This window comes from Emydura macquarii, unplaced genomic scaffold (assembly GCF_026122565.2).
Source record: "Emydura macquarii macquarii isolate MOO-44397 ecotype Brisbane River unplaced genomic scaffold, CSIRO-AGI_Emac_v2 contig_3128, whole genome shotgun sequence".
Lineage (NCBI taxonomy): Eukaryota > Metazoa > Chordata > Testudines > Chelidae > Emydura > Emydura macquarii.
The window spans coordinates 4132053-4152522 of NW_027133265.1; the positions used below are offsets into that span (position 1 = coordinate 4132053).

General features: G+C 38.8%; 1 protein-coding gene across 3 annotated transcripts; it reads left to right on the forward strand.

Annotated features, from left to right (window-relative positions):
• The first annotated feature begins 1391 nt into the window (after positions 1 to 1391).
• On the forward strand, positions 1392 to 19605 carry YIPF7 (Yip1 domain family member 7). Of its 3 annotated transcripts, none has more exons than XM_067531153.1 (6): positions 1392 to 1470; positions 4948 to 5064; positions 6464 to 6583; positions 8876 to 9021; positions 14457 to 14638; positions 18437 to 19605. In XM_067531153.1, the coding sequence occupies exons 1-6, from the start codon at positions 1392 to 1394 to the stop codon at positions 18597 to 18599; spliced, it is 807 nt and encodes a 268-aa protein (XP_067387254.1). In that variant the 3' UTR covers positions 18600 to 19605. The 3 variants fall into 3 exon arrangements, with proteins under 3 accessions (XP_067387254.1, XP_067387253.1, XP_067387252.1); XM_067531152.1 differs by having other exon boundaries at positions 1416 to 1425; positions 6417 to 6583; XM_067531151.1 differs by having other exon boundaries at positions 1430 to 1470; positions 6417 to 6583.
• Positions 19606 to 20470: the final 865 nt, after the last annotated feature.

The window sequence follows — 20470 nt, forward strand, 5'->3', positions numbered from 1 at the left end:
TGGAGTTTCTTCATTGACATGAATGGAAGCAGGATCAAGCCTGTTACCAAAGTTGGGAACATTCCAATTAGCATTTTTACTTCTTTACTCCATATTGAAACTGAAAACACATTTAGCTGCTAGGTGAAGTACTAGAGAATGTTATTAAAGCACCAATGGCAGAAAAGGAGTTTAGCAGCACAGGAGCAAGTCTAGGAAGGCTATGTCTACACTGCCCCACAGTTCGGACTATGGGAGCATGAATAGCAGTGCGCATCAAAGTATGGTGCTGTAACTCCCCCGCATGGATGGTGCAGACACGAACTAAAGGTTACTAATTCACATCACAGTAATCCTGTTTGAAGATGATTACATGAATGCAAACTAGGAACCTTTTAGATTGTACCTGCAGCATCCACACAGGGGAGTTATAGCACTGTACTTTGGAGCACACTGCCATTCACACCACCATAGTCTGAATGGTGGGGAAGTGTAGACAGGCCCTGAATAACAATCCTAATAACTATGACAGTTTAAATTACTTTTGAAAACTCTCTTAATTAGTTGAAACTGATATTATATTTTTCTCCTACTTTCTCCTATCCTTCACCTCTCAACTATTTTTCTGGAGGCGTATGTGCAGCGAAAGTTTAATATGTCAGTATTTTTTCTTTATTAAAATAAAATAGCACCTATATTATACTAGTTTTAAAGCACCGGAGGGCATGTATTAATGGACCATTAACACATCTCTTGTGAAATTTAAGTAATCTGGCCTTTAACCTTGAATAGTTTAAAAGGCACCTGAGGCATGGATTAATGACCCAGTAATACATCCCATTTAATGTCCTATTCTTTAATCAGCCCAAGAGCTCATCAAAACTTGATCAGGTAAATGGTTCAAGAAAGTCAGAGATTGTTATGATTGGCTAAGTATCTGATGCTAACATGCATGTCAATTGAGAGTTATCTTTGGGGTTTGTTAAAGTACCCTATTTGTAAATCCTTACCATACTAGAAACTTTGTAGCAACCCAGCCTATAGAACATACATCCATGTATATTCATTTATGCAGTATTTATGAAAGTTATATGCATGCTATATATTATTACTTTTACAGTAGCACCTAGAGGCTTAGTTGAGGATTCCATTTTACTGCATTTTATACAATCATATACTAAAGAAACAGAGATTTTAGCCTGAAGATTTACAATCTAGGTTAAAATTGGGTTTTAAAACCCTAGACTTTTTTTATTCAGCGATTGCTGATCTTTTCTGCTTAATGTTGTTAGTGAACTCTTGCATGTGGTATTAAATGTTGTCTATGATACTGACAGGTTTTTTTCAGTCTTATGCATCTGTTCAAAGGACACATTTAGAACATTATAAATAGCATAAGATCATCTCTGCTAATGCAACAGGATATCGTAGTTGTTTTTCCAACATGTAAGTTCAATGTACAGGAGGGATTTTTATTTAATATATTGAGAGGTATGTAACTTACATTTAGTTCCAAACTGTTTAAGAAATTGAGTTTACACCTTCTATTTTGTAATACACAAATGGTAGTATATGTTGAAAAATAACAGCTTGTGAAGTTATTTCATACTTTAGAGCAATGTGTACGGCATTTCAGTATAAGAAGGTGTGCTAGAAATTAAATTTTAAAAGATTGAAATTAAGTGCTCTAATATTGATTACACTTAAGCTCCTCATTTTTATTGTGCATAACTCATAACTAGTGTCACATTTTTAATAAAAAACATTTTACTCAATTTACCAAACATAAATCAGTTTTTTCCTAAATGAAGGAAACCTATATGACTTGTTTACTGTTAAGAAAACACTGATATATAGTGTAATTGTTATTTTAAATGTTTCTGATAAGTGAAGGGATCAGATTCTAGTAGATTAGTCTGATTATGGGAGGTAATATGAAATCTTTGAATACTCTATTCATAGGCACCCCAAGGAATTATTGATATTTTAACTATTACTTTAATAAATTGTTTAGACAAAGAGCTTTTCTGTGAGCAGAATGTATTTGATAAATGAAAAGATGAGGCTGCAACTGTACAGTAATCTAGGTGAAAGGCATATTTTGAATCAGGAATGTGGGATGACAGCAGAAAGCAGGGCAAGGTGAGGAGTGCAGAAATAATAGAGAGTCCTAAGTGAAACATTAAAATCCAGTCAGAAGTCAAACAAATCGGACATGGTCATGGTTATAAATCAGGCTGCTTAGCTTCTATAAATATTTTAAGAATTTAATCTTTTAAATGCTGACATTTTCTAGACTGCTAGCCAAATGCATACATGCATCTACACATTTAGGGACAAATTCTGCTCACCCACCTGCTCTGCATTGCCTAAGTCCCTGGATGCAAACAAACTAATGCAGTTCTTCTGAGCAGGAACTGCATGATTTTGGAAGTCAGCACAAGGGTGAGCATCTTTACCAGTCATGGGGTGTCAGCATATTCATACTAATTGTGCATAAGAGGCTCAGTCCTTAATCTTGTGGTGGGCCCATTAAAGAAAATGGGATTACATAGGTGAGTAAGAGTGGCATGTTTGGAACCAGCATATTGGATCATACTTGTAATTAGAGTGAGAGAGGCACCTCAGTCAAATTTGAGAATGCTCCTGAATTACTAATGGAAGATGTATACAGTATGTAGAATATTTTATTAATTTCTATAATGCCCTAAAGATGCATGACACTTTGGAGAACAAATAAGACATGGCTCCTGTCACGGGGTCCATTCACCTCTAGTTGCGCCTCCTCCTAACGGTCCTGGGGATTAACTCTGCCAGGTGCCGTGTCCTCCTCTGGCAATGTCTTTCCCGTCATCCTGCGGCTCCTCTCATTCCAGGAACTGCAGCCTTCTCTCCATGACTTGACCCTCTGACTGGGTAACCATACATATTCTCCTTCCAGAGGTGATGAAACCAAGGCTTTCCCAGACAAACTGTCTCAGGCAGTCTGCTATCCTTTGCCTGGCCTGTACCACATCCCTAGTACCCTGGGTTCCAGCTCAGGGCCCCTCTGGTCAGCAGCACTGTCCTACCTTACTGCTTTTCCCCTGAGACTTTTCCTACACCTTTCTGGCTTCCCCCCTTCTCTGGGTTCACCAGCCTTCCAATGACTTCCTCTCAGGGAGGAACTGTGGACTACCTTCTAGCCCCTAATGCACCTTCCTCCTCCCAGGGAATGACTGCAGCCTACTTCCCTGCTGCCTCTTCTATTGCTTGCTTCCGGGCTTATACAGGCACCTCCAGCTGAAGCTGCTTCCAGTCAATTCCCTGCTCCAGGACGTCTCCTCCAGGTGCAGTGTCTGGAGATAATTGGACTGCTTGGCCATCTTAACCCCTTCCAGTCCTGTGTGGGGTGAGCATCCCATCACAGCCTCCTACCCTCCATTACTTATAATGTAGACATTCAATCCTGTGAACACTTACTCATGTGAATATACTTTCACCCAGGCAGTCACATTGAAAACAGGAGGGACTCTAGGTGCAGGAGTGACTGCTTTCAAGATAGGGCTTTAAATTTAGAAATAACATATAAAGTGGATGTGAACTAATTGGGTCTGATACTTCCCCTATATTAGTGTATGTGAATAGTTCCCCCAGTGTAAAACCAGTGTAAATGGGAACGAGTTTTGTATATCTGGTTTACTACCCAGTTATATAATACTTCATTCCTTTTTAGATCACCAGTTAAATAAACGCATCTCCTGCAACTTAAATACCCAATTGGAGTGCTGCTATATAGAAATCATATAGCCAAGTTCTATAACATTTCCATTTCCCAATTTTAAGCAGTCCATTATTTTATGATATTCATGCAGTATATTAAAACAAGCAATACTTAGAAAATGGTTATTTATAATGTGTAAATTGGATATCAATATGTTAAGGCTAGAAATTAGACAAAGGCCTTTCAAAAGGAACAGTGGGGGCAAAAACTTAACTTGTTTTAAGACAGCTTGATAAGGTTATGGAAGGGATGGTATGTTGAGAATGCCTACAGTGGCATATGGCCCATCCATGAATTTCTATTAGCAAATATCTCCAATAGCTGGAGATGGGACACTAGATGGGGAGGGCTATGAGTTATTACAGAGAATTCTTTCCCAGGCGTCTTGCTCACATGCTCAGGATCTAACTGATCACCATATTTGGGATCAGGAAGGAATTCTTCCCCAGATCAGATTGGCAGAGATCCTGAAGGTTTTCAACTTCCTCAGCAGCAAGAGGTGTGGGTCACTTGCTGGTTTGAATTAGAGTAAATGGTGGGTTCTCTGTTACTTGAAGTCTTTAAATCAGTATTTCAGTAACTCAGCCAGAGGTTATGAGCCTACTACAGGGGAGGAAAGGGGGGAAGGAAGAGGGGTCTATCGCCTGAGGTATGCAGGAGGTCAGACTAAATTATCATGGTGGTCCCTTCTGGCCTTGAAGTCAATGAGTTAATGTCTTCAATTTCAAAACCACTGTTTTTAAAAAAGTAATAGCTCACCTCACTAAGTCTCAGACATGGCCATCGTTTTGTTTTAAAATAGGAAAATGAATCCTTCTAAACCAATATTTACTGAAACATCGCATATGAAGATGATTAATTACGGAGTTACTTTTGATAATACTGATGCAGGCCAGCAGTCATGTGAGATTTCTTCAGCGTTAATGATTTTTTTCATCTCCATAAGTTTTTAAAGTAATACACACTAGCACACATGAGAGTTGGCAGGTAAGAAATTATTTCTTCAGTGATACCAAAAGTGAGCTCAAATTCAATTTATTTCTGTCACCTCAAATTAATGTTAGCTCACCCAGAGAAACTACACCTTGAAGTTTGAGGCTCTAGAATTTACCATTATTTATTTCAATGTAGTATTTCTAAAAAAAATTAGAGATTTACTTTAATTAACGTTATTTCATCAATATTATAAATCTTTTTTTCCTCAGAATGTCAAACTTTGAGCAATATGAATCAGACTTTTACCAATCTAACTATGCCACTGATATCCAAGAACAAGGTTATAACAATTCTGGGGCCCATGAAAATCTTTATGGAAGCCGAAAGTAAGTACTCCATGTGGGAAGAAAATATTGATTTATTTCAAAAAAGAGGTTTCAAGATAGCAAGAAACTACAATGTTTAATTGCCAGAAATGATATCAAAATGTTCAATACCATCTGAGGTTTTATGTGAATTGAAACAGTAGCAATAGAAAGATGAAGAACATTTTTTTTCCTCCACTGAGACTATTCATTCTTTCCTAGAGAGAGAGGCTCTGATAGAAGGAAAACTCTGGGAAGTTCCCATCATGGAGTTTTCCAAAAATGATGCTGTCATAGTAGATGGGATTTTGTCCATGCACCCCTTAATGAGAGAATGAGCAGCAGCTCCACCCCCCAAATTTGTAGAGGCAAGGTGATCCATTAAAGGCCAAGTTAATTCAAGGATGCCTTCCCCCATTTCCTGTGGGCTCCCTGACAGAACAACTCTGTTGTATTCCCCTAGCCACCACTGCCTATGGGGGACACACCCCACAAGCCCTTTCCCTGCTGTCTTCAGCCAATCATTTCCCAGCTGCATATCCCCAATACAATTGCAGCTAAATGGGAGTGACATCAGGGGCACAACTGATTCTCATAGTTCGCACAAGCGATCCAAGGATCAAGTCCCCTCCATGCTGAAAATTACAGGGTATCAGAATGGCTTATGAGTTAAGGCTGGAAATCAGGGGATCTGGGATGAGCTCCCAACTCTGCCACTTCCTTTCTGGGTGACCTTGCGCTAATCACTTTATTCTCTCTGTACCTCCTGCCACATCAGCAACATGGCTTTTTCCCACTTGTTGTCTGTCTTCTCTATTTAGAGTGTAAGGTCTCTGGGGTAGTCTTACTATATATACACGTGCTCAGTTTAATGAGGGCTTAGTCTTGGTTGGGGCCTCTAAGCATTACAGGAATACAAATTCACTATATAAAAATAATTAGGGAATAATTTGGCCTCATGTTATTAATACTGATTTTTAATCACATATTGCTAGAAGTTTTTACAGGTGTTTAAGAAAAACATACACTCAGATATAATTGTATTCCATTAAAAATAGATAAATAAATTGAGCATGTCACTGAGGCTGCAAAAAAAAAAAAAAGTCAGGTTGACCTTGCAACCTTAAATGCCCTAGTGTGTGCATGTATTACGATAATCTGTAATAATGAAATTAAAGATTATTTTATCCTGAGGAACCCCTCCTTATTCAGCACGCTAGGAGGTGCAGTGTATTTAAACGTTTTAGGAATGGGAGTTGATAACAGATGAAATACACCACTGGACAGCTTTGGGTTATTGTGCAGTTGATTGTCATAAATTGCCAGTTTGACTGACTACTTACCCAGATAGCTAATTGTACTTATTGTTGTAGGTGCCAGGCAGATGAGTCACCTCAGCCTGGAGCTTTTGTTCCTCTAGAAATGCTTTCATCTTCTCAAAATTACACAGGCCAGATTTTGCAGCCAACATACAATCCAGAGTTTTTCTCTCACTCTAGTTATGCCGACAGTTTTGATGAAGAACCTCCTTTGCTAGAAGGTAAAGAATTAAGATATTAACATTGTGTGGTTTACAGATGTATATATGGTTTTCTTTGCTAACTCATGATAGTCACGAGAGAAACATTAATATCCAGAAGAGCCACCGTCTCCAGTAGTTATAGATGTGCAGGTATCAAGTATATAATTTCAACCACAATCCCTGGATCCTGCAGAATGCATATCTGCCAGAGGATGGATCCTGCAGTTCTTGCACACTCCAAATACTCATTAGTGGGGATTTCAGGATCAGGTTCAGAGAAGTAAAAAGGGAGAGTGTGTCCAACGTCCTGCAATTGGATCCACGTAGACAGATCTTTGTACCAATGGCCAGATGCAAGTCCCATGTTTACCTAATACCTGTTATTAGGTTTTGTCCTAAACTGGAAGTGATGTTAAATCCCCCAACCTCTTCTAAATAAATACAAACAACCAAACCTCACCTCTTTTACATTTGCTTTTACATACCTAGTCTCAAAACCAGACTTTTTAAAATGCAATTGATAAGCTTTTGTACAAGAACTGTAATTCCTTGCTAGTCGACAACACCCAATCAAACTCCTTACTTGTGCATTTTAAGAAATAATGATCAATCTTAGACTGTCAAATCAGAAAAAATGCTGTTGATTTGTTATCTTGTATTTCTAACATAGGCACATGTTTATTATCGGACGGGCAGTGCCACAATTTACATAGAAAATAAAAGCATTAATTCATTTTTATGGCACATATATCATATACTTTACTACCACTAGGTGACAGCATAGCAATAAATTTTGTATTCGGGCTTCATAGCAATTTTTCTCCTCTGTATTTATATTGCACAATAAGACACCATGTGAGGGTACTTATAATTAATAAACATGTATTATAATAAAGTTTGCATACCTAGTAATAAATTTACTAGTTAAAATAATTAAGGTAGCATATTTCAATGGAAAACTTGAGAAAGTTTTTGCACCCGTCATAACTTTGCTTAGTTGACCATTAGACTGTAAAAAAAGGTACAGTTTATTATAAACAACATATGTTCAAGTCTTAATACTAGTAGCTAATAAACAGGTGAAGATTTACTTCTATTTACAGGATTATTGCTGCTTTATAAATAACAAATAAATAAGGGTAAAACTGGACTTGTTTGTCACTCATTCAACATCATGAAGCAAAGTAAATTCTAGGCACATTCAGCCTGATCCTGCATCATTGAGGTCAATGGGATTTTTACCATTGACTTCAATAAGAGCCCAATTGTTGTGCCTGTTGTAAATAGACTAGAAACCTAAGTCCCAAACCTGAAAGCAGCAAGCTCCACATGCAGCTCACCCTGAGAGGAGGCTATAGATTGACATTAAAATTTAAAAAAAAATGTTTTGATTCACAAAGTTCCAGAGGTGTTCAGATCTAGGGGGTGTGGGTCAGGCCCATTTCCAATTAAAATGTATATTTACAGTAATATAATAAGAAATAATACAGAGAGCAGCATGCAAAATATCTGGCCTCAGTGTTCTCACTCTAAAAAATGGGCTGGCACAGTGCAAAACTTGGACATCTGCTTTTTGAATTGCGTGTTGGTCCCACAAATGCTGGCTGTCCAATTCCAATATTGCCCTAACCCGTACTGGGGAATCACTGGAAAAAAGTTACTCCTGGGAGTCTGTATATTTCTGCAGAGGTTATGGATGAAATCCTGGCCCCACTGAAGTCAATGACAAAACTCCCAGTAACTTCAAAGGGGCAGGATTTCACCCAATATCCAGTGACCCACAGGAATAATTGTGCAAGTGCAAAAAGCCCATAAAACCATATTTTTGCTTTTCCTTGAAGGAAAGTGTGTCATGTTTTTAAATGCCTTTAGCAGTTCCGCATTAAGACACATCTCTTGTCAGATTTCAGAATTAAAGCATGTATCGCTGACGTCCTCAATGTTCTAAAAAGCTTTGAATTCTGCAGTTACTGCTGATCAGCATATTATTTGAGGTCTCAATGAATAAAGATTTTAGAAATATATATATTGTAAAAATAGGAAAACCAAACTTTATGTGGACAATGTTGACAATATTTTTGGTCCATCACATAAGATTCAATATAATAAATTAACCATACCAGTTTGAAATCAGAACTCAGTCCTGAATACACTGTATGAGCAGGTGGAATCAGAATACATTCTACTGTACTCTATTTCCTAGTCAAAGACCAGCGACTCATTTTGTTACTGTGGGCTTGTGGTATCTAGTGGATTTGTATATAAAGGCTTTTTAAAATAATGGATAATTATGGAACTTTCCCTTTGCAGAACTTGGGGTCAATTTTGATCACATATGGCAGAAAACATTAACAGTACTAAACCCAACAAAAGCAGCGGATGGCAGCATAATGAATGAGACAGACCTGACTGGGCCTATGATTTTCTGTTTGGCCCTCGGAGCTACACTGCTACTGGTACAGTAAGGCAGAAGTCATGAGATTTTAAAGTTCATACCTATAAAATAAGATCTGTGCAGTTTTGGAAGATGCTGAGCAGGTACAAAATGAAATGTTTGTTTCAGCCTCTGTTGAGAGTGGATATAAGAACACCTCTTTGCATAGAGTATTTAAATATAAAATATAAAATTACACAATTACACCTTGATGTAACACAGGTAAAACACAATGCTTTCGATGATAGTATAAGAGCAGGACACTTTCTAGAGACTTGATTTGTACCTATAAAAAGAGAGATTTTATACAATGTATGTATCAAGGAGGCTACGCATGCTCACAAGGAGTCCATCGCATGGAACAGTTTGCAGGGTCAAGACATAAATTGCAGTACTGCCAATCCTAGTGATTTTAACATGACTTTAGCAATATTGGGGTGGGTTTTTTTTACCTGTCTCATAAAAACTATTACTGTCAATGGGGCTGAAGACAGCAAGATGGCCACCATTTCCCTACAGTCTGTCTTCATGTGGAAGAAAGACTGCTCTCAATAAGGTTGGCTGCCACTTCGCCCTGTTTAAAGTGAGATTGAAGCCATGCTCACAGGCAAAATGGCTGCCACTCTGTGGTTCAAGAGGCTAAACAAGACACAGGGACTGTGAGGAGCAGCAGAGACTCTGTGAAAGTTGGATGGGGGAGAGTGAGGGGAGCAGGGCACTGGGGAGAACAGGAAGCAGATTTAGGGGTTGCAGGACAATAGGGTAAAAGGGGGTTTGGGGGGGGGACAAGAGGGAGGCTGTGCCCGTGGTTCTGGAACTAGGGGTGCTGAAGTAGTAATAACAAACACCAAATACATGATTTCCATGGTTTCCATCCTCAGCACCCCATTATAAAAATTGTTCCAGCACCCTTCAGCTGGGGGAGGTACAGAGGACACTGTTGGGGTGGGAGATTGAGTGGATAGAATGGCAGCTCTCTCATCCTGGGGGCAGTTGTGGGTAAGAGGAGTCCCTTTTTAGCAGCCAGGAAAAGGCAGTATTACCAGCTCTTGTGAATTGTTCGTGAGTCACAGGATTTTGGAAGGATGATGTGAGAAGCTCCTCTGATCCCATGATTTTCAGAGCTGGGCAGAGCTAAGGACACAGTCCTGCTCTACCATTTAGCCCTGCCTTCGTGTGTGGGCCTATAGCATAGAGAGGGTCCTGTGGCAGCAGCAGGCAGGGGAAGGGGGAAGTCGGAGAAGTGGTGCTGCTGGGTCCCGAAGTCATGGGGCAGCAGGAGGCAGAGGAGCATTGCTGCTGGGTCAAGGCAGTGATAGAAAATGGATGGCAGTTCCTTTATCTTAGGGGTGAGGAGAGGGTGAGTGAGAGAGGGTGAGTACGTCTGAGCAGCCAGAGAGTCATGCAATTTTGTGTGCATTAAAGGTTGGCTTTTCAACCTGCAATTATTACACACACATTGGCGGAGGAATAAAGCAGAGTTAGAGTCAAAAGTCAGATGGAAAAATTTGATTTAATTACTATTATTATTATTTTTAAATTGCATGTTTTTTGGGCCAGCCTTATGATTTTTGAGACTCTGGCTTATAATTTTTGATCTCTTGCGGTTGGCAATGTTGAAATTGGAATGAGAATACGAAGATATCCCAGCATGACACACACCCTCAAGTATTTTCTTGCTATTGCAGAATGGACATCTGTCATTATTATTGTGGTAGAGGAAAGGTTACTATAAATCTCTCTTCATACAGCTAGAAATCAGTACAAAAAGAAAATGTTAACACTCTTCAAAATACCTTAGTTTTCAAAACTTGCAGTACTTCTGAATTAACATTGGTAGTACTTTTTTCCAGATTTCCTTAGAAGCATTAAAAAAAGTGGGCTGTATTTGAACTTCTTCCCTCCTTTCTTACTCCCCTCCCCATCCCACATTCTGCCTCCCACTTTCTCTCTACTAACATAACTTTTTGTTATCAGGAAAGCTGAATCAGAAGCTGCCAAAGACTCCTAATTCAACTATTGAATTCAACAATGGGGCTCTCCATTGCTATTAAAACATCCCAAGGATTGCTGGGAACTGTTTATCAGAAAGGGAGTGAAAACAAGGGGGAGTTTTGAGGAATGAAGCGTTTCCCTATCAATGAGGTGTTCTAATTCAGGGATATGAGGGCTCTAATTCTCTGTTTCCTCTATGATAAATTGTTGAATCAAAAGAATACCATAGATTCTTGGAATATCTGTGCAGTATAAATGGCAAGTATTGTTATTTCTATCAGTGTAAAAGCTGAAAAATTTATGGAACGGAGGAGGAGGCAGAAGAAGGCTACTGCTTTCCAGAGAAAGAAAAGCATGGGGACAAAGGAGAAATGCTATTAAATTCATATTATTATACCAAAAAAACTAGGGGGGAATGCCAGAAAAAAGGAGAGGAGGAAAGGAAGTATTATGGATTTTGTTGACTTTCCAGTTATTGCATACCCAGCTTTTCTTTATAACAAATGTTACTAAAATATTGTATTCTAAAACATCATTAGAAATATAGGCATTGTGATTGCTCATCTTGAGGTATAGAAATCGGAGGCCTGATCCACCACTGTTACCCCAGTTTTAGGTCAGTGTGACTCCAATGAGTGAGTGAATTGTAATAATGCAATAGTGAATCAGGGCCAATAGGCAGATTGGGGCATGAACCATCCTTTTGTTCTGTGTTTATAAAGTGTCTGGGACAATGGGGCCCTGGTTTATGACTAGGGCTCCTAGGAACTACAGTAATGCAAATAATGATGATGATAAGGTTGGGTAAGTAAATTTTTTTCAAACCCATATGGTTGTGCCCTACTATTGTTAAAACTTCTCACTAGTAAGAATGCGAGATTTAAAATGCCGTCTAACAACATCAAGTTGTTTAGTTTTTTCTCCGATATATTTGAATACTGACGTGGCTTTTCAGCCTTGCAAGCTATGCTATACCTCTGAATTAAATAATTCTCTTATAAAAGTAATAGTAACACTGAAGGCTTGTTCCAGAAAATAATTTATAAATTACATTTTGTTGTAATCTTATTACTATGGAAAAATATTCATCAAGTGGTAGTCGTTCTTTTGAAGCATAGAAAAAAGGAAGGACACTAGTAAGGACTGTGAGAGTGGCAGGAGGGCCTGATTCCCTCTCATGCCACTATAAACCCAGGCAACTCTGCAAGTGCAGTTGGAGGAGTAACAGTGGTATGAAATTGGTATCACAGACAACAGAATCAGACCCAGGGGCCTTGGGTCTCCACTGCTCTGCACCTCGTGTAGTACCATCTGTGCAGCGTGGGTATAAAATGCCATCAAATCAGACTTCTACATTCACTTACACTAGTGGTAGCATTTTATACTCATTTTACACAGATCTAACTGAGAATACAAGTTGAAAAGCAATAGCGAATCCAGGTCCAAGATTTTCACTTTATTTTAATTTTGCTGCTTCCACAAGACTGAATGCAGTAAATGTAATCTCATGTACATTGGGAATATCCCCACTGAAGTCCATGGAGCTGCACTGGTGTAAAAATGTTGTGAGAAGAAAATCAGGACCATCTTCATCATTGTTTCCCCCAGACCTTTCTACTGCACCAGACATAAATTCTCTGTAAATCAAACAGGGGTCCAAGTGGAATTTTAATTTAGCTGCTAACCTCCCTTCTGTCTCTGTCACAGTAATTTGTTAATCTTACATTAAGCTTCTAAGTAGGGCTGTGTGAATTAATTAAATACTCTGAAACAAACAATATAAAATATTAGTTGATTATTGTTGTTGCATCTGTTTGCAGTACAGCATCTGTCAGTTGATCTGTAGAAACTATTGCCAAAACAAATGAAAACATCAAACCTCTTAAAAACCTTTAATGACTGCAATGGTAGTTGTTAGTAATCTGATGTACCAATGCTGTCCCTCACTATCACTAGCTCTCGTTAATTTTCTTTGATGAAGCAAGTTTTTCCTAATTGTTTCACGCCAATAGCGATTCCCAGAACTTTGAATGCCAGCATGACTCTTTGCCTAGAAAAGATGGCTTCTAATGCTGCCAAGCCGTTAGCAGATATTCAACTTTCAGTGACACCCAAGTAAACTTGAATTCAGATTATATATATATTATATATATATTTCCAAAGGGAAATTGTGTGGGGCTCACCCAAAATCCCCACCCCTCTTCCACACAGGGCTCGCCTGAGCCCCCCACATAGAGCTGGCCCAAATCCCTCCTTCCCACCACGTGCAGCTGTCCTGAGTTGCTAACCCACCCCCGTGAGGGGCTGGCCCAAGCTGCCTGGCATCACTGCCCTGCCACACAGGGCAAGCCTTAGCGCTCATTCCCCCTCTCCCCTGAATGTTCTTCCATGCCCCAGTTTGTTTGGGGTTTTTTTGGCAAAACTGGCCATTTGTCCTGTTTGCTCTTGCCAATCGGACAAATGCCCAAAAAGTTGGGATGTCTGGGACTGGGCTTAAAAAGGGGACTGACCCAGCCAAAACATATGGTCACCCTACATAATGTGTATACTCATGTTGCTGTATGTTTGTGTTAAAGAAAGCAAGGACAAAGAACTGTGCCTTGCACTTGGAGCAGAAGGTGGTGAGGTTTGTGATGGCCTTTAGTTCTTGGAGCAGTTAGTCCTACAATCTTGAGCTGGCCTCTGAGAAAGTTCTGTGTCCTGCATAGACAACCTTTACCCTTTGGTAAGAAGTTTCATTGTGCCAGAGGCGCAAAGTTGATGACCTCGGTCAACATTCCAGAACTCTAATGAATTCCTAAAAAACAGGTGTCAAAATCTCAATACTACCCCCACAGTCAGCATTCAGTCCACTTTTTAGCAGCCTAAGAAGAGAGGCAAAGATTTAACAGGGAATGGGTATTGAGCTACTGTCTCACATCTAGAGGTGATTCCTCTAAACTAGAGTTGGAACAGCATGAGGAAATTTGCGCTGTGGCTCCTGCCCACATTTTACTTGCTTTGTGGATAAATTAGAAGACATAGAATCATAGAATCATAGAATATTAGAGTTGGAAGGGACCTCAGGAGGTCATCTAGTCCAACCCCCTGCTCAAAGCAGGACTAACCTCAGCTATATCATCCCAACCAGGGCTTTGTCAAGCCTCACCTTAAAAACCTCTAAGGATGGAGATTCCACCACCTCCCACCACCATCAGTCATCTGTATTTCTGTCCCTTTGATAAAAATTAAAATATGATTTATTAATGACACATTTATCTTGGAATGTTTTGATTTGGGGGATGGAACCCTAAAATATTGGCCTTAATTCTTTTCACACTTAAACTAGTGTAACTGAAGTCAGTGTAAAACTTATATAAGTGGGAAGAGGTTCATACCTCATGCTTTCATTCTGTTTCCTCCTGGTGTTTCATGATTTATAGTACATGTATGCTGTTTTATACTTTCTCATATTTATTTCAGGCAGGAAAAGTTCACTTTGGCTATGTATATGGCATAAGTGCTGTTGGGTGCCTAGGAATACATGCTTTACTGAATCTGATGAGCATAGCAGGTGTTTCGTATGGTTGTGTTGCAAGTGTACTGGGCTACTGCCTGCTACCCATGGTGGTCCTGTCCAGCTATGCAGTCTTCTTCTCACTACAGTGAGTATCCAAGAATTATGTCCGAACCCATAAGGGATGACTGTAATTAAGTCGAGTGTTATACAAAGCATTTTATGCTAAGTCTAGGGGACAATTTATATTGCCAAAAATTGGAAGAAAAATATCAATACAAGGAGGCACAAAAAAGAATGTTAGTATTTTCAGGTGGAAATGTCCAAAGTGTGTGTGGGGGGCAGGGGGAGAGTGTAATTTTAATTCTAGAATGGTTCAGAGATCTTTTCCACTTTATCTGACACCCCCAACATTTGGTTAATTTGGATAAATGGTTCAGGTTTGGAAGCATCTTTATTTAAAATAAAGTCGTGCTCAGAACTGAGACCTGCTTTGATTTGACAGGTCCCCTTTACTTTGTTTTTTTTATGTCATGTCAGACGACACCCGTAATAGTTCAGATCTAGGTTTCAGCTTCTTTGGCCAACCTTCAGTGTCTGGGTGGATTTAAATAAATGGTTTTAGTACTGGCCCATCTCTAATTTCAGCTGCCTTCAGTAGCATAAATCTACTACACCCTGTGAGGCTGGCAGACAAGTAGAAATTCTTGCCAAGGTTTTAGGTCTCAGCCAAGCACTGACAAATTCATTGCTGGAAACCAACCTTTTTCACCTGTGTGTTAGTATGGTTAAGATGGATATTGGCCTTATAACAATGTGTTCAGTGTTTAGACTTTATGAAATGCTTGTAGGTACCGTAATATTTAAGTTTTTGTTTGTAACTGTAAAAAAATGTTTGCACTGAACTGTGAACCCAGTCAGGAGGGATTGTCTCCTGCTCATCAAGGTGGCCTATCAAAACTAACTGGGCCATTGTGGGACATTACAATACAAAGACTTTGTTAATTGCCCCCTTGCACTCACAAAGAGGCTATAGGCAAAAGGTCTCATCCCATCCCCTTGACTTCTGAAAGAAGGAAGTAAAAATAACTGAGAAGAAATTTTTTCCTCTCTTTTCTGTTTGGACTCTCTCAGGGCTGGAGCTACAGAACAGAAGCAGATATTCCCAGGGTCAATCTGGGTTAGCCCTAAAAGACATTCAGAACCGATAGATTATTACAACTCTGTCACCTTTTAAAACCAGACTGTAACTCATTTGTGTATATATGCTTGCCTGCTTTAACCTTGTAGTACCCTCTAGTTTATTTTTTATTTAAAAAACCTTAGATAATTTACTATAGTATTGGCAACAAACATTGTCTTTGGTGTGAGACCCAAGGTACAACCTGACCTGTGTAAGTGGTCCTTTGGGACTGGGAATAACCTGAATACTTTGTGATCTTTGGTGAATTTCTATCACTAAGTCCACTTTGCCTGGGAGGCAAGATAGCCTGGAATGCCCAAGGGGACTCTCTCTGACTCCATGGTAAAATTGTTATACTGCTTTAAGAGTTCACACTTATTACTGGGTTAGTGAAATCTAATTATAGACAATACAACCTGTTTGGGGTCTCTGCTTCTTAACAGTCTACCCCTGAGGTCTGCATTGTTGTTGTAGCCGTGTCGATCCCAGGGTATCTTTTATTGGACCAACTTCTGTTGTTGAGAGAGAGAAGATTTCAATCTTACACACAGCTCTTCTTCAGGTCTGGGAAATGTACTCAGAGTGTCACGGTATGTTTCCCAGACCTGAAGAAGAGCTCTGTGTAAGCCCGAAAGCTTGTCTCTCTCACCAACAGAAGTTGGTCCAATGAAAGTTATTTCTTCATCCACCTTGCCCTGAGATTGGCACTCATGCTTGCAAGCCACTTAAGACAGCATCACATCCTCTTATAGCCATCCCTTCTCGTGATCCAGGTCTGTTGTGAGACCTCTGAAAAATCAGCCAATCCTTAATGACTAGATTAAGGGGCAACAGAGCAGATGACTGAGGGGCAGTTGAGGCAACTGAGCAAAAATGTATTACTGTAATCAAAAAACTGTAAATACAAATCTATTTTTAAATAGGTGTATGTGTGTGTCTATCCATCTGCCTCTCTGTTAGACTGTATCTGTTTAAGTACAGTGCCAAGAACAGGGAGGTCAAGGTCCTGACTGGTGCCTCTGGGCACCTCAGCAGTATATGTAATAAATAATATCTCCGAATTTATGTAACTTAAAGACAGTCTATTTTGTTTTTAACACCAAAAGATGTGGAATGTGCCTTGCATAGTTAGAAGACTGCAGCTAGAAAATGTAAAGCTGCCCTCAGTTATTTTATTTAGAAAAGCAGCAGTTGAGTATAAATATTGTTTTTCAACAAATGTTTTTGTTGGCATAAGAATTTTTAGCATACTGACTTAGTGCATTTGCTCCACATTTCCATGGAGCTATTATGATCTATTCTGGCCATAATCCATATATTCGTGTCCTTAAATCCCACTGAAGTCAATAGGAATTGAAAACACTGAGTACCTTACAGGATTGGGAGTTCCATTTCCAAGAAATAAAGTATGAACTTGTCTAATGTGACTGTATTAGCTAAACTGAATAAACTAAATAAGGAAGTTTCATTATTCCAGTTTATTTAGCAAACTAAATTAGTCAAGAGATTATATGTACAGGACATTTCTTATAGTTGCTTTTATTTTGTTGAGATATGTTTGAAGATTGGAGTTTAAGAAAACCATTCAGTAAGTGGCAGAGCCCCATATATCTTGCAAATCCTTGGGACTGACACAGGAAAAGTATATAACACAATCAACCTCATTATGTACTTCGGCCACATGTAATGTGGAAGAGCTCATACATTTTACAGAAGCAGACTGCAAATGCAAATAAACAATACGTGAAACATTATTCATTTGCAATATCTTGTTCATATATATTGTTCTTGATATAAAGCCCATTGATGTTAATAGGTGTCTTTCAATGGGTTTTGGGTCACAGGCCCATAATCATCTTGCATCTGATTCTTTGGTACCATGTGGCCATTTTGCCCTGCACTAAAATCTGGCCCTAAAATATCTTAATCAACCCAGTGGGGATCACCACAGTGCCAGGCTGATCCTTTGATAGTGTAGAGAGAGAGACGAGGAATAAGAAAAAATTTTTTGGAGGATGTGGACTTTGGTGCTTCTTTATTTTCCCCCAATGCACAGACCCTCTTTAAAGACCATTCATCACAGTGACCTTTCCTCTAAAACCTGTCAATGCTTTTCGATGTCTCCAACAGAGGTGTAATTTGTGAGTGATACAAGACATCGCCTTTTCTCAAGTCTGAGCATGCTCATATTCCCTAGCTAGGGTGACCAGACGGCAAGTGTGAAAAAATTGTGACAGAGGATGCGGGGTAATAGGTGTCTACATAAGAGAAAACCCTGAATATCGAGATTATCCCTATAAAATCAAGTCATCTGGTCACCCTATCCCTAACACATGACCTCTCGGCCATCAGGCTGCTTTGGTAAAAAGAGCAAATCTGTACAACCCCATTTAAATCAAACATATTGTGCATGTTGATTTTAGCAGCCAGGAGACGTCTGTTCACTTTGGAATTTAAAAGCTCAGAGTCCTGTTTTGCTGACAGCCCTAGACAAACTAGTTGGAAGCTTGCTAGTCTTCCCAGTAATACCATTGACGAAGCTACTATTTCCATCTGAAATGGAGCAATGCCATTTTGCTTGATGCTGTGTTGTTTTAATTCACTGCTTGACCTTGACTTTCATTACATAAGCCATTCTTTATGTGTATCAGTGACTACTGCCTTATTAACAACAAGATGCCAGACATGAACTAGAGCTTGATAAGATTTCATTCTGAACATATTAACCAGTGGATTCTTTTTTTGTTTTGTTTTGTTTCATAGGGGGATACTTGGAACTTTGTTAGCTCTGATTATCATTGGATGGTGCAGTCTGTCAGCTTCCAAAATTTTTATTTCTGCTTTAGCCATGGAAGGCCAGCAGCTTCTTGTGGCTTATCCCTGTGCTCTACTTTATGGACTTTTTGCACTTCTGAGTATTTTCTGAAATGTACTTTGTGGCAGCCTGATTACATTCTATTTGTGTGGGCGTTTTTACTTTTAGCCTTCCTAGAATCGCATAAACTGCATGAACAAAAATAGATTATGATGTATCTTTTATTTGCTTAATGGATGATGGATGATAATGAAATAAAAATAGGATAATCACTTTCACAATGACGTTCTAAAAGTCTTAAATCTTAAAAACATTTAGCTCAGATGCTAGTAAAAATAAGGCATCTTGGGGGGAAATATGCAAAATAAAATGTAATTTTAAAAAATGATATTGTGTACTTACAGTGTTTCATTGGGGTAATATATATTCTGGAAGGGGTGAGTAAAAGGCAATAATAATGCAGTATTTTAAAGGCTTAGTCAATCAAGTAAAAAGTACTTGTTTTAAATGTGTTCAATTTGGCATTTTACATCAACATTAAAAAAAGTTTTTCTTTAAATGGTCTTTGCTTATAATGTTGAAAAATTGTCAAAGATGGACAGCGAGAGCAAGTTGTTATAATACAAAGTAAGCAAACTAGGAATGTCAGCCTCTTTTTAAAAAGAAATGTGGCTCTGCAAAGCCCCATTGTACTGTACATAATGTACAGTAATGCTTGAGTCTAAAATTGCCACTAAACCACTGCCTGCTGTCACTGCAGAAAAAACACTGCACAAAGCAAAGGTAAATACATCTCCTGAAAGGCAGAACTGCATTTGTGCAAGCAAAGTACAAATCTCACCCATTTTGTATACAGAAAAAAAGCCATTCGCTGCTTTTAAGTATTACAGCAACCCAACATTTTGTAATAGTGCCGGAGCACAGAATGAACAAAATGTATCAAAATATACTATTGGGAGTATCAAGCCATCAGATGGGAATAAAGATGTGTGGGGACACTTAAAATTTAAGAGGCAGAATCCTGTGAAAGAAAGTGAAGAATGTAGTCATAGAAAGGGCTCTAAAAACAACACTGTAAAGGCAGAACTGAATTAATAAACTTTCGCAAATCATTTAATCAATGTTTTTATCCATTTTTCTCTTTGAGGAATATTCATAAACAGATCTTGATTTTCTCCAGTGTATTCAATATTCAAAACTGTTCAATGAAATTTGTGCTAAATAGTTTATCTCTGTGGATTGATGGTAAATAGTTGTGTGTAGATATTCAGCATCTGAACTGACTAGGGCCCCAATTCTGCAAAGACTTTCTGCACACATTTAACTCTGTTCTGTGTGAGTAGTCCCACTGACCTCAACAAAACTATTCAGAGTGTGTAAAACTTATCATCTTTGTAAGTCTTCGAAGCATGGGGGCCCAGATTAGTTGTGACTGCACAGATAAGCTACATGTTTCTACTCCCTTATTGAAGGAGCCCCACAAGCACTTATGGCACAAATACTTGCCTTTGCAAATTTAATATCTGAAGTTTTTTGCTAAACTTCAGCACAACTTGATCATAGTAGTGTTGTTGGGAAGCAAACATAATAGGGGCACAAGCATGAACTGACCAACATCTTAAAAAAATTCCACTGATTATTTACGGAAAAATATTTGCTGTATTCATCCACCTCCACCAAGAGAGAAAGATTCATACAGTACATCACTTACTTTCCATAACAAAGCAACAAAATTTATGTTTTGTGGGAGTTTTGGGTTTTTTCCGATTTTAAAAAACTAAACATGCAAAGCCTGATTCTGTTGTCCTGTACATTGTATAGTCATTTCCACCAGGGCAAAGCGGGTGTAAAATGCTTCCATTCTGATCTGGCAGTATTTTATATCCACTTTCCACTCACTCTGCATTAGGGTAAATGACTACAGTCAAGCCATCCATATTATGTTTTTATTTAACCAACAACAAATATAACTTAAGAAAATA

What these genes read in the sequence shown, in the direction of transcription:
- YIPF7 (XM_067531153.1), top strand. Translation starts at nt 1,392, where the DNA reads ATGCAACAGGATATCGTAGTTGTTTTTCCAACATGTAAGTTCAATGTA. An exon ending in AATCTTTATGGAAGCCGAAA is followed by an intron (nt 5,065 to 6,463) that starts GTAAGTACTCCA and finishes TTGTTCCTCTAG; the next exon opens with AAATGCTTTCATCTTCTCAA. An exon ending in GCAGTCTTCTTCTCACTACA is followed by an intron (nt 14,639 to 18,436) that starts GTGAGTATCCAA and finishes TTTGTTTCATAG; the next exon opens with GGGGATACTTGGAACTTTGT.